This window comes from Rhinatrema bivittatum, chromosome 8 (genome assembly GCF_901001135.1).
Source record: "Rhinatrema bivittatum chromosome 8, aRhiBiv1.1, whole genome shotgun sequence".
Lineage (NCBI taxonomy): Eukaryota > Metazoa > Chordata > Amphibia > Gymnophiona > Rhinatrematidae > Rhinatrema > Rhinatrema bivittatum.
Window position 1 is genome coordinate 177,303,544 of NC_042622.1, and position 12,146 is coordinate 177,315,689.

The following is a 12,146-nucleotide window of genomic DNA, read 5'->3' on the forward strand; positions in this document are numbered from 1 at the left end:
ATTGTGAGGGCAGAGACCTCCTCAAGCACTACTTCTGATGCACTACCGGCCCCCAAAATGGGCATGCAGGGCAATTTGGCAGGAAACCCAATAGGTTTAATTGGTACCCCTGATGGACGATAGACAGAACCCACTGGTCCGAGGTTATACTGGGTCATCGGTTCACAAAGAACCACAGCCTGTCCCAGACATCATCTTGGGTATAGGCAACTGACTTATGCTCCCTCCAATCCAGTCAAAACCCCATCCTGGGAGTTGACTGAGGTGCCAGCCGACACTTGGGAGCTCTCTGCTGCCTGGGGCGGCTGCGGGAGCTCATATGCTGCTGACGGGAATGAGGGGGTGGAGGATAGTACCTCCTCTGGTGATAAAAAGACTTCCTCTGCCCCTGCCTCGTTGACATCCTGGATGAGGAGAACGGGTCCAGAGTGCAGGTGGAGAGCTGTTGTAGAGGCTCATGGTGGTCCTGCAACTGGGCCCCTCGGTTCCTCACCCTATCTTCAAAGAGATTCTCTCCAGAATACAGCACGTCAGCAAGACTTCGTGAACCTCTGGACGAAGATCTGTGGCCTGCAGGCATGCCATTCTGTGGGTGCCGATTCCCGCTGCAGAAGCCCTCGCTGCCATTTCAAAAACATTGTAAGCCACCTGGACCTCATGTTTTCCGCACTTCAGACCCTTCTGCTCTAGCAATAGGAGGGAGTCCTGCTGCTGCTAAGGCAGCTGCTCAGCTATCTCCTGCACCTGCTTCCAGAGGTCCCGCGAGTATTGTTTCATGTACAGATGGTAGGATTTGATGCGGGCAATGAGCATGGCTGCCTAGAATACATTCCTCCCAAGAGTTCTAATGCCCTATGGTCCTTCCCCAGAGGCTCCGAAGAATGGGTCCAAGAGCATTTGGCCCTCTTGAGGGCGGATTCCACCAACATCTATTGGTGGGAGAGCTGACGCCTATCAAATCAGATAGCCCTCTGGACAAGGTGGACCCCGTCCTCGAAGATGAGGAACTCAACTTCCTCGACCTGGAGGAGACAGAGCATGGCCGGTCTCCAGCAGCCCATCCACCGGCAGCGTGGTTTCCATCGGTGTTGACGCCACCAATGCCTAAGTCTATGGCTCAGACTTGCCCAACCCAAAGAGTTTCTCCATCTTGTCGAGGCGGGCACAATGTCCCTTCGGGGTCATTTGGGCGCATTGATGACAACCCCAGATGTCATGCGATGCCTCCAGGCAGGGGTCCATCCTTTTAAAAAAGGATTGGATAAGTTCTTGAAGGAGAAGTCCATTACCTGCTATTAATTAAGTTGACTTAGAAAATAGCCACTGCTATTACTAGCAACAATAACATGGAATAGACTTAGTTTTTGGGTACTTACCAGGATCTTATGGCCTGGATTAGCCACTGTTGGAAACAGGATGCTGGGCTTGATGGACCCTTAGTCTGACCCAGTAGGCATGTTCTTATGTTCCATGATAGACATAGCCCTCCGGCACCGGGGGCATGACAAAAATTGGAGGTGGCCATGATCAAAGCGAAAAAAGGATGCAAAACAACAACGATGATGGCAGCCAACAATGACCGAAGTGCACTGAGGCACTGCTGCCACAGAGAAGGTCGAAACAAAAGAAAACTTACCCGAAAACACAGCGAAACCTATCTAAGGAGGCTACATGAGGGACTGAGAGGGACCTGGCATTGATGGAACGCAAGGAAAAACCCCAAGAAATTCGAGGAAAAGAGTTTTCCACAGTTTTAAAGAAAAAAATTAAGAGCTCACTCACACTGTGATGCAAAAGCTCCATGGAAAAAAACAGACTGATATTTAATTAAGACTGTGGAGAGAAGGTGTTTAGGACTAGAAGGTTTTTACTTGTGTTTTTTTTCAAATATGCCTCATACAAAAAGGAAGGCAAAGATTAGGGAGGTTACAACCTCATCTCCCATTTCTGAGCCTTCACAACCTCAGATCCATGCCTTCTTTTCACCAGCACCTAACAATCAACCGGTGAATAGGGCCATTGAAGATTTAGGCACAGAGTGGGTGCCTATTCTTCCGACCGAAGCATCTCTTAGTCCCGGTGCTCCGAATACTCCTCCTCCACCTCTGCTAATTCCTTCTGATTTTTTAGAAATTATTTCCTCTAAAGAAGGGAAGGGAGAAGGAGACCTGGCTAAGGAAGGGCTACAACAATCCAGTAATTTAAAAATTTCACTGCAATTAGTTAAACCTGTAGAGGTTACAATGGACTCAATCTGGTCAGCTATCAAAGCACTCGAGTTAGCTATTGTAAAATTAACCAAATCAACTGAAGCATCTAATCAACAATTTATAAATATTGAGGCCACAATGACAAAGACAGAAGGGGAAAAGCATCAATTAGAAGAAAGATTAAATAAGATGGAAAGTTGTTACCAAAGATTCACAAAAACTGAGATACTCTATGACAAGAGGCTCGAAGCCATTGAAAATACTTTGAAATATTTAAATCTAAGAGTATTGAATTTTCCCAGACAGGATTTAATTTCACCGTTGGAAGTGTTTAAAGAATATCTTACCTACATTTTGCAGATGCCTCAAGAATCTGTCCCACCGATTTCAAAAATGTATTATATTTATTTATTTAGAGGTTTTTATATACCGCAGTACGTAAATAGATACATCACCGCGGTATACAATTAACAAAAATTAGCAACAGGCTTTACAGATAACAGGTATATACGATAACCGGCAGCACAGATAGTAAACCATAAATAATATAATGTTTTACATACAAATAAAATGATTTCGGAAGAAACTAAAATCATTTATGAACTAATACAACAACTTTAGAGCATAATATTCAATAATAGAGCTGGTAGAAGCCACAGGAATTGAACAAAGGAATATTCTATTATTTTGAAACTAATATATTACATCTAAAGGGATTAAAGTAACTTCGGACAATAAACCAGAGGAGTCTCAATCAAACCTGACCGCAGTGTTAGAAACTACTGCAGAAACTCCAATTACAACTAGGGCAACTTTACATATAACTTTTGTTTTTGCCTCTGATAGAGATGCTGTCTTCCGCTCTATATGAGGAAAAGAATGAAGAAATTCCATGGGGCCCCAATTTGGATATACCCTGATCTTTCTAGATTAACACAATTAAGGAGGAAAAAAGTTCTTGCTTTTAAAGCTGAAATTGAAAAGGTGTGGGTGGCGGGGGGAATGATTTTGAAATTCCCATGTAGATGCGAGTTAATGCATCAAAATCAGAAATTTATTTTCTTTGAAGTCACACAATTAAGAATGTTTCTGGATTCAATAGCCCAAGAGTCCTTAGTCTTGGAAATAGAGGCAAAGTAATTTAGAAATGTGTTAGGTGCCAATCTTATTTTCAATTGTTATTTGATATTCAAATAGGTTACCTTTAACTGCTTTTGATTCTTCTTTACTTCTTGAGGTTTACCTCTTAATTGTTTTTTCCTTAATACAGATAAACATTGTAATAGATTTGTAAGAATTTATTTTCCAATTTAGAACTTAAATTATCTGTAATGGTTTTCCCATTGTATTCTAAAAATGCATAAATTAAAAATTAAAAAAAAAACAGACCGAAGAGGAACCCCACATGGTCTAGTGTATTAGGGCATGCTGGGCATGCTCAGTATGCCAAGTCAAAGTTCTGGAAACTTTGACAGAAGTTTTCCGTGCCCAGCTCCATCTGATGATGTCACCCATATGTGAGGACTACCATCCTGCTTGTCCTTGGAGAAAGCACTCTGTTAGTTATTTCATAGTTACAATGTTTAAAATGCATCTAATCTGCAATGTTTTTATCATCTATCTAGACTGACGTACATAAACATCATGCTATTTTTTCCTTCTGACTAATCCCCCACCCTGGCAGGGGAGGAACGAGGACACATTTGAACAGCTGCAACAGCTTGCAGCAGGTGAGTTACAGTAAGTCCCAGATTCTCCCGTGATCATGAGTGTTAGCTCACCTCCTCTTCCAGCGCATAGCTCTTCACTGAAATGACCCAGGAAACATAGGCTGGCTGGCACTTTCTCTGCAGCCACGGGGGCATGGGACCATTGTGGCTGCCTTGAACAGCTAATCACACTCCTCCTGCTCCTCTGTGATGACCACGGCAGCTAGACTTATTCATAGGTCACAGCAATTTTCTTACTTTTTGGCTCAAAAATGCCCTTGACTTATCCACGAGATCGACTTTTACATTTATTTATTTATTTATTTAGAGCTTTTTTTATACCGGTATTAGTAGTTACATCATACCAGTTTACATCATAACTGCAGGTTGAAATTACATTAAACAGGTGCAAGGTATGGGACTAGAAGGAACAAGAGCGATAGCAAGGAGCTAGCAAACAAGGGCAAAAACAGGTAAACAATGTAATAAGTGACAAAACCTGATAAACAATGTAACCTAACTTTATACATAGGTTCCAGTCAAGTACTGATGCTGCAAGGAATAGGAGTGCAAGGGGTTTATTCAGGGTAGGCCTGTTTAAAGAGCCAAGTCTTTAATTTAGTTCTGAATTTGATGGTGCAAGGCTCAAGACGGAGGTTCGTGAGTAGTGAGTTCCAGAGGGTAGGACCAGCAATGGAGAGGGCTCGATCCCTCGTGGATGTTAGGTGTGCCTTCTTGAGGGAAGGCACATGGAGAGCACCTTTATTGGTTGCTCTGGTGGGGCGGTTAGAGTGTGTGAGGCGGAACGGCTCATCTAGTCAATTGGAGTCGTGTCTGTAGATAGATTTGTGAATGATAGTAAGGGTTTTATAGAGGATACGAGAGGCTTTCGGGAGCCAGTGAAGGTCTTTAAGGATGGGAGTAATATAGTCAGATTTGCGGGCATTTGAAATGGTCCTTGCTACCGCATTCTGTAGCATTTGAAGCGGTTTTATGGTGGAAAAGGGGAGCCCTAGGAGAAGAGGGTTACAGTAGTCCATTTTTGAAGACAGGGTGGCCTGGATGACGGTACGGAAATCATTAGCATGGAGTAAGGGTTTTAGTTTTTTCATGACTTTGAGCTTAAAGAAACCTTCCTTGAGGATAGTATTGATGTATTTTTTTAGGTTCAGTTGAAGCCATTTATATGGGTAAATAGAGATTTTTGTGTGTAAACTGGCTGTTTGAAGATTGCCTTTTCTCAATGTAATTACAGGAACGCACATTGTTCCACAACGTACTTACAGCTAGCCTCACATAGAGGCAGCACTCCCAGGGGCGTACTAGGCAAGGAGAGAAAGACGACAAGCGCAGATCGCATTTTCAAGCCTAAGTGCATTATTTTCCAAGAAGAAAAGTTGCCACACAAAATGCAGATTCAAACGTCTAGAGGCACTTCGTACAACGCAGCAAGTTTGAAAGAGAAAGTATGCACATATTATTTGTCCCAATGTGACAGTCTGAAAACTGCCTCCCTTAATTGTAAAGTCTGCTGAGATTCCACTTGGATAAAATGATTAATACTGTAATTATTAATACTATTATATTAACAGAATGGAAAAAGCCTGTTTTGCAAAGTGCCTAATGTTCACAGTGACTCACTTTTGCTTCAGTCTCCCCTCGGTGGAGCGTGTATAAATGGTGTACAGCGCTCTGTGAAGATGACCAGGGGTGAGTCAGGATCTGGAAGACATGGAAATCATGTCCTAGTGTGTCAGACGTGACCAGCAGCATTCCTGTGAAAAGAGAACAGCAGATTAATCTATTGATCAATTATTCTCTGGTAAGAAGTACAACATATAAAAACAGTGGGCTTGAAATACAGTGGTTATTATATGCTATGTGCTCACCCCCACCACCCCCCCAAAATAAGAAAAGCACTATAGAGAAATGAATATAATGCCTCGAAAAGAGAATCAAACTCAAAATATTCTGTCATTTCTCAAGCAAAAAATTCATTGCAATTGAACTTGGCCATATAATTTCCAGCAGAAAGACAAGTAGTAAGCACTTTGGAATATGAGCGGAGAAAGCAAAAATGGAGTGGAGCGGGCTGGGGACGGAGGAAAATGGTGGGAGGATGAGTTGTTGATTAAATTTGGAATACCATAAAATACATTGTGACCTGCTTTGATAGCTATGGAACTGCAGGGTATCAAGGATAAATAAACATACCCGTGCCAGAAGAACCTGTCTAGTGCACTGCAGCAAACACTGAAAAGCATTTTTCACATATGTTGACATAGGACTTTTCATTAACAATTCCTTTTTCCATCCAAATAAAAAGAATGTCCGCTTACTTCAACCTCAAATCCTGTCCAAAGGCACCTTCTTCCCTCATTCAAAGGATATCAAACAAACGTCATTTAATTTACTGCATGAAAGGCAAGAATTTCTGAAACTGTCCGTGGCTCATAATGTTGAGATTACTTACCTGATAATCTCCTTTTCCTTAGTGTAGACAGATGGACTCAGAACGAATGGGTATAGTATGCTCGTGCTAGCAGTTGGAGACGGATCTGACGTCAGCACGGGTATATATACCCCCACAGGAAGCGTAGCAACTTAGTAATCTTCCTTGCAAAAGCTGTTATGGATGTGTGTACTGACGCTCAGTGAAAAGTGAAACAGGATTCCCCTGACCGATTGATAGTAGCTGGAGACCGCCAGCATTCACAACCGGAAGGCGTTGACACCTGGTAGAGAGTACGCTCTTATGGAAACAGATGACATGGCGTACCTTGCATCGGTGAAACCCATGTACACAGGCAGCTGGGCGGGATGCTGAGTCCATCTGTCTACACTAAGGAAAAGGAGATTATCAGGTAAGTAATCTTAACATTTCCTGGCGTGTAGCCAGATGGACTCAGAACGAATGGGATGTACAAAAGCTTTACTCCCAGCCTGGGTGGGAGGCTGCCTGAGGACCATGTAGGACCGCCCTTGCAAATGCTGAGTCCTCCCTGGCCTGGACATCCAGACGGTAGAACCTGGAGAAGGTATGGAGGGAGGACCACGTCGCCACTTTACATATTTCCGCAGGCGACAGCATCCTGGATTCCGCCCAGGATGCCGCTTGTGCTCTGGTAGAATGAGCCTTGACCTGTAGAGGCGGAGACTTCCCGGCCTCCACGTAAGCTGCTCTGATAACTTCTTTAATCCAGCGGGTGATGGTGGGCCGAGAGGCTACTTCCCCTTGTCTTTTCCCGCTGTGCAGGACGAACAGATGGTCTGTCTTTCGTACTTCTTGTGTCATTTCTAGATATCTGGGCAGCATTCTGCCTATGTCGAGATAGCGTAGCAAACGCCCTTCTTCAGATTTCTTCAAACCCGCCGTGGTAGGCAAGGATATGGTTTGGTTAAGATGAAACTGTGAAACCACTTTAGGTAAAAAGGAGGGAACCGTGCGAAGATGGATAGCCTCTGGAGTGATTCTCAGAAAGGGATCACGGCAGGACAGTGCTTGTAGCTCTGAGACGCGGCGTGCGGAGCACAGCGCCAATAAGAACACCATCTTCAAGGTTAGAGAACGGAGAGAGAGGCCCCGAAGGGGTCTGAAGGTGGATCCCGCGAGGAAATCCAAAACAAGGTTGAGGTTCCATAAGGGCACAGGCCACTTCAGTGGCGGACGAATATGCTTGACTACTTTCAGGAAGCGAGAAACATCTGGGTGCTTGGCAATGGTCTTGCCATCCCTCCTGGGACCGTAGCAAGACCGCTCAGCCACCTGAACCTTGATGGAGCTGAGGGAGAGACCCTTCTGAAGTCCATCTTGCAGGAAATCCAACACAATAGGGATTGTGGTCGCATGTGGATTGGTGCCATGAGTGTCGCACCATGCTTCAAATATTCTCCAGATCCTTACGTAGGTGAGGGAAGTGGAAAACTTGCGTGCTCGGAGGAGTGTATCTATCACGGGCTCCGAGTAACCTCTTTTCTTCAGTCTAGCCCTCTCAATGGCCAGACCGAAAGAGAGAATTGAGTCGGATCCTCGTGGAGTATGGGACCTTGATGTAGAAGGTCCCGGAGAGGAGGCAAGGGAAGAGGCTCCCCTGCCAGTAGTCTTCTCATGTCCGTGTACCAGGGTCTTCTTGGCCAGTCTGGTGCCACTAGAAGAACTAGGCCCCGGTGTTTCTGAATCTTGTGGATGATGGCGCCCAGCAGAGGCCACGGAGGAAAGGCGTATAGCAGAGTCCCTGGAGGCCATGGCTGAACCAGGGCATCGATTCCGTGTGAGAACGGATCGCTCTTGCGGCTGAAGTATCTGGGTACTTGAGCATTGGACTTGTCCGCCAGTAAATCCATGTCCAGAATCCCCCAGTGATCCACAATCATCTGGAAGGCTGCGGGTGACAGCTGCCACTCTCCCGGATTTAGGCTTTCTCTGCTGAGGAAGTCTGCCGTAGTGTTGTCCTTCCCTGCAATGTGGACGGCGGAGATGTCCTGAAGATTCGCCTCTGCCCAAGTCATCAGTGGGGCGATCTCCAGAGATACTTGTCGGCTTCTGGTTCCGCCCTGACGGTTGATGTATGCCACCGTGGTGGCGTTGTCGGACATCACTCTGACTGCTCTGTTCTTCAGTCTGTGAGCAAATCGAAGGCATGCCAGTCGGACTGCCCGAGCCTCTAGACGGTTGATGTTCCACGCTGACTCTTCTCTGTTCCACCGCCCTTGTGCGGTAAGTCCTTCGCAGTGTGCACCCCAGCCGCTCAGGCTGGCATCTGTGGTGAGCAGAGTCCACGTAGGGGAGGACATCTTCGACCCTCTGCTCATGTGGTTGGACTGCAACCACCACCGTAACTGGGTCCTTACTCTGGCAGGCAGAGGTAGGTGCGTGGAATAGTTCCGTAGACGGGGGCTCCAGCGAGAGAGCAGGGAGTGTTGTAGAGGTCTCATATGGGCCCTTGCCCAAGGTACCACTTCCAGGGTGGATGCCATGAGACCGAGAACCTGCAGATAATCCCAAGCTATGGGCCGACTGGTTCCCATCAAGTACTGGATGCGCGTCTGGAGTTTTAACCTTCTCTTGGTAGAGAGACTGACGGTGTCTGCCTGGGTGTCGAACTGTACTCCCAGGTATTCCAGTGACTGGGAAGGCTGTAGGCAACTCTTGCTGAGGTTGATTACCCAGCCCAAGCTTTCCAGAAGGGCGATCACTCTGTCGGTTGTCCGATGGCTCTCCTCTCGTGATTTTGCCCTGATCAGCCAATCGTCTAGGTAGGGATGGACCAGAATTCCTTCCCGCCTGAGTGCCGCTGCTACCACGACGACCACCTTGGTGAAGGTCCGCGGTGACGTGGCCAACCCAAAGGGCAGAGCCCGGAATTGGAAGTGGCGTCCTAGAACCTTGAAGCGTAGGTAGCGCTGATGATATGGATGGATCGGGATATGCAGGTAGGCTTCCGACAAGTCTAATGCCGTGAGGAATTCTCCTGGCTGTACTGCGGTCTTGACGGAGCGCAGAGTCTCCATGCGAAACCTCGGGACCCTTAAGTATCGATTGACTGACTTGAGGTCCAGTACGGGCCGAAAGGTGCCCCCTTTCTTGGGTACCATGAAATAAATGGAATAGTGTCCAGAATTCACTTCCCAGGCAGGTACTGGGATGATGGCTTTCAAGGACAGGAGCCTCGCCAGGGTAGCTTCCAATGCTGCCTTCTTGTGTGTGGGACATGAAGATTCCACGAACTTGTCCGGAGTGAGATGATGAAAGTCCAGATAATACCCCTCTCGGATGATGGCGAGGACCCACTGGTCTGACGTAATCTCGACCCATCTGGGGTAGAAGAGGGTTAACCTGCCCCCTATGGCTCCGTCCCCCAGATGAATCGGCGGATTCTCATTGTGAGGTGCGGCCAGGACCTGAGCCCGGGCCTGCTCCCCTCTTGCGCTGCTTAGTCCGAAAGGACTGGTTCCTGGCCTGAGGACGTGGTGCCTGGTAGCGACTCCTGTAGGGAATGAAGCGCTGGGAGCTTCTACCCCTGGAGGGCCTTAGAAAGGCGCGCTGGTTCCTTCTGAACCGATCTTCCGGCAGGCGAGGTACTGGAGAGGCGCCCCATGTGCTGGCCAATTTATCCAGGTCGCTGCCAAACAGGAAAGAGCCCATAAAGGGCAATCTGGTGAGGCGTGTCTTCGAAGGAGCATCAGCTGACCATTTCCGGATCCAGAGCTGCCTCCTGGCCGCTACGGAGGATGAGATCCTCTTGGCTGATGTCCGGACTAGGTCTGATGCGGCATCCGTGAGGAACGAGAGAGTTGACTCCATGTCTGCTGCAGGAGCGTTGTTCCTGACCTGTGACAAACAGGAACGCGTCACCACTGTGCAGCAGGTTGCAATCTGCAAAGATAGCGCTGCCACCTCAAAAGTCTGCTTCAGAATGGCGTCCAGTCGCCGGTCATGAGGTTCCTTGAGGGCTGCCCCCCCCTTCAACTGGAATAGTAGTGCGCTTGACCACAGCGCTAATCAAGGCGTCCACCTGAGGGCACGCCAGCAGCTCCTGGATAGCCGGTGCCAGGGGGTACATGCCTGTCAGGGCCCGACCCCCTTTGAATGCGGCCGCTGGTGCAGCCCAATCCAAATCTATCAGTTGCTGTGCTGCTTGCAAGAATGGAAAATGGCGGGCTGTGGGACGAAGACCTTCCAGCAGGGGGTTCTGCGCGGAGGGTACCGAAGCACTGGGACCTGTAATATCCAACTCCGCCAGGCACTGAGACACCAGGTCCGAGAGATCCTCTTTAGGGAAGAACCGCCTCATGGTTCTATATGGCTCAATCCCTGAGGGAAGTTCCCCTTCGTCCGGAAGTTCGGACTCATCCGGTGAGACCTCCTGGTCCGACTGATCCGGACTGTCCAGCGGTGGGAGGACCCGCTCACGATAGGGGCGTGAGGGCCCAGGAACAGGATCCGCTGGAGCTGCAACCGCAGCAGCAGCCGCCGCAGTCGCAGCCATGGCAGGAACCGCAGAAACAGCAGAAACCGCAGGGCCTGGATGGGAAGCCGTTTGCATCTGTACAAAGGCATGAATCCCCTTAAAGAGATCCAACCCAGGAAATGGAGGCGGTCTCTAATCGCCGGGGTACAAGATCCCCCGGGATTCCAGATTGGTCGAGACTGCCCGCTAAATCCGGGGTAGCCCCTGGGGAACTGTCAGCAAATCGTGGCTGAGACTGGTCCTGGCCCGAGGGTCCCACGGCCTCCTCACATTGGGCACATAGGGAATCTGGCTCTTCACTGTGCGTGGCTCTAAGCTGGCATGCGGAGCAGAGGCCGAGGGCTTTAATGCCGGAGGCAGGAGGCACCCCCGCTGAAGACGCTGAGGCGTTCTGTTCCATTGAAAAGTATGTGCTCAATGCTATGCGGCAGCAATATGCGCTTAATACAACGGGCACACAATAATAAGCGGCAGCAATATACGCTTAATACAATAGGCGCACAACAATATGCGGCAGCAATATACGCTTAGTAGAACAGGCGCACAATAATATGCGGCAGCAATATACGCTTAATACAATAGGAGCACAATAATATGCGGCAGCAATATACGCTTAATACAATAGGCGCACAATAATATGCGGCAGCAATATACACTTAATACAATAGGCGCATGATAATATGCGGGCAGCAATATATGCTCAATAGTATACAATATGCTCTCAGCAATAAGCGGTCAGCAATACACGCTCAATAGTATACAATATGCTCTCAGCAATAAGCGGTCAGCAATACACGCTCAATAGTATACAATATGCTCTCAGCAATAAGCGGTCAGCAATACACGCTCAATAGTATACAATATGCTCTCAGCAATAAGCGGTCAGCAATACACGCTCAATAGTATACAATATGCTCTCAGCAATAAGCGGTCAGCAATACACGCTCAATAGTATACAATATGCTCTCAGCAATAAGCGGTCAGCAATACACGCTCAATAGTATACAATATGCTCTCAGCAATAAGCGGTCAGCAATACACGCTCAGTAGTATACAATATGCCCAGGCGGTCTCCGGCTGCGGGGGGAGAAGGCAAGTACCTTCACCGCCGCGTTTGAGGAAATGCACCCGCTGCCTCGTCCACGCCGGGACCGAGGCGCCTCGTATGCCTCACCCGAACCTCGCCCGGGGGCTACGTCCCTGCCGCGATTCGGCCACCGGACCGAGGACTTAAAACCTCCGGGGGACCACGGAAA

At 48.0% G+C, this 12,146-nt stretch overlaps 1 protein-coding gene across 7 annotated transcripts in view; it reads right to left on the reverse strand.

Annotated features, from left to right (window-relative positions):
* Positions 1-12,146, reverse strand: part of BCAS3 (BCAS3 microtubule associated cell migration factor) — a 969,760-nt gene that overhangs the window by 612,595 nt on the left and 345,019 nt on the right. For all 7 annotated transcript variants that reach the window (XM_029612008.1, XM_029612006.1, XM_029612007.1 and 4 more), the window contains exon 14: positions 5,561-5,694. In XM_029612008.1, coding sequence (XP_029467868.1) covers positions 5,561-5,694 — 134 coding nt within the window. The remainder of the gene's footprint in view (positions 1-5,560; positions 5,695-12,146) is intronic.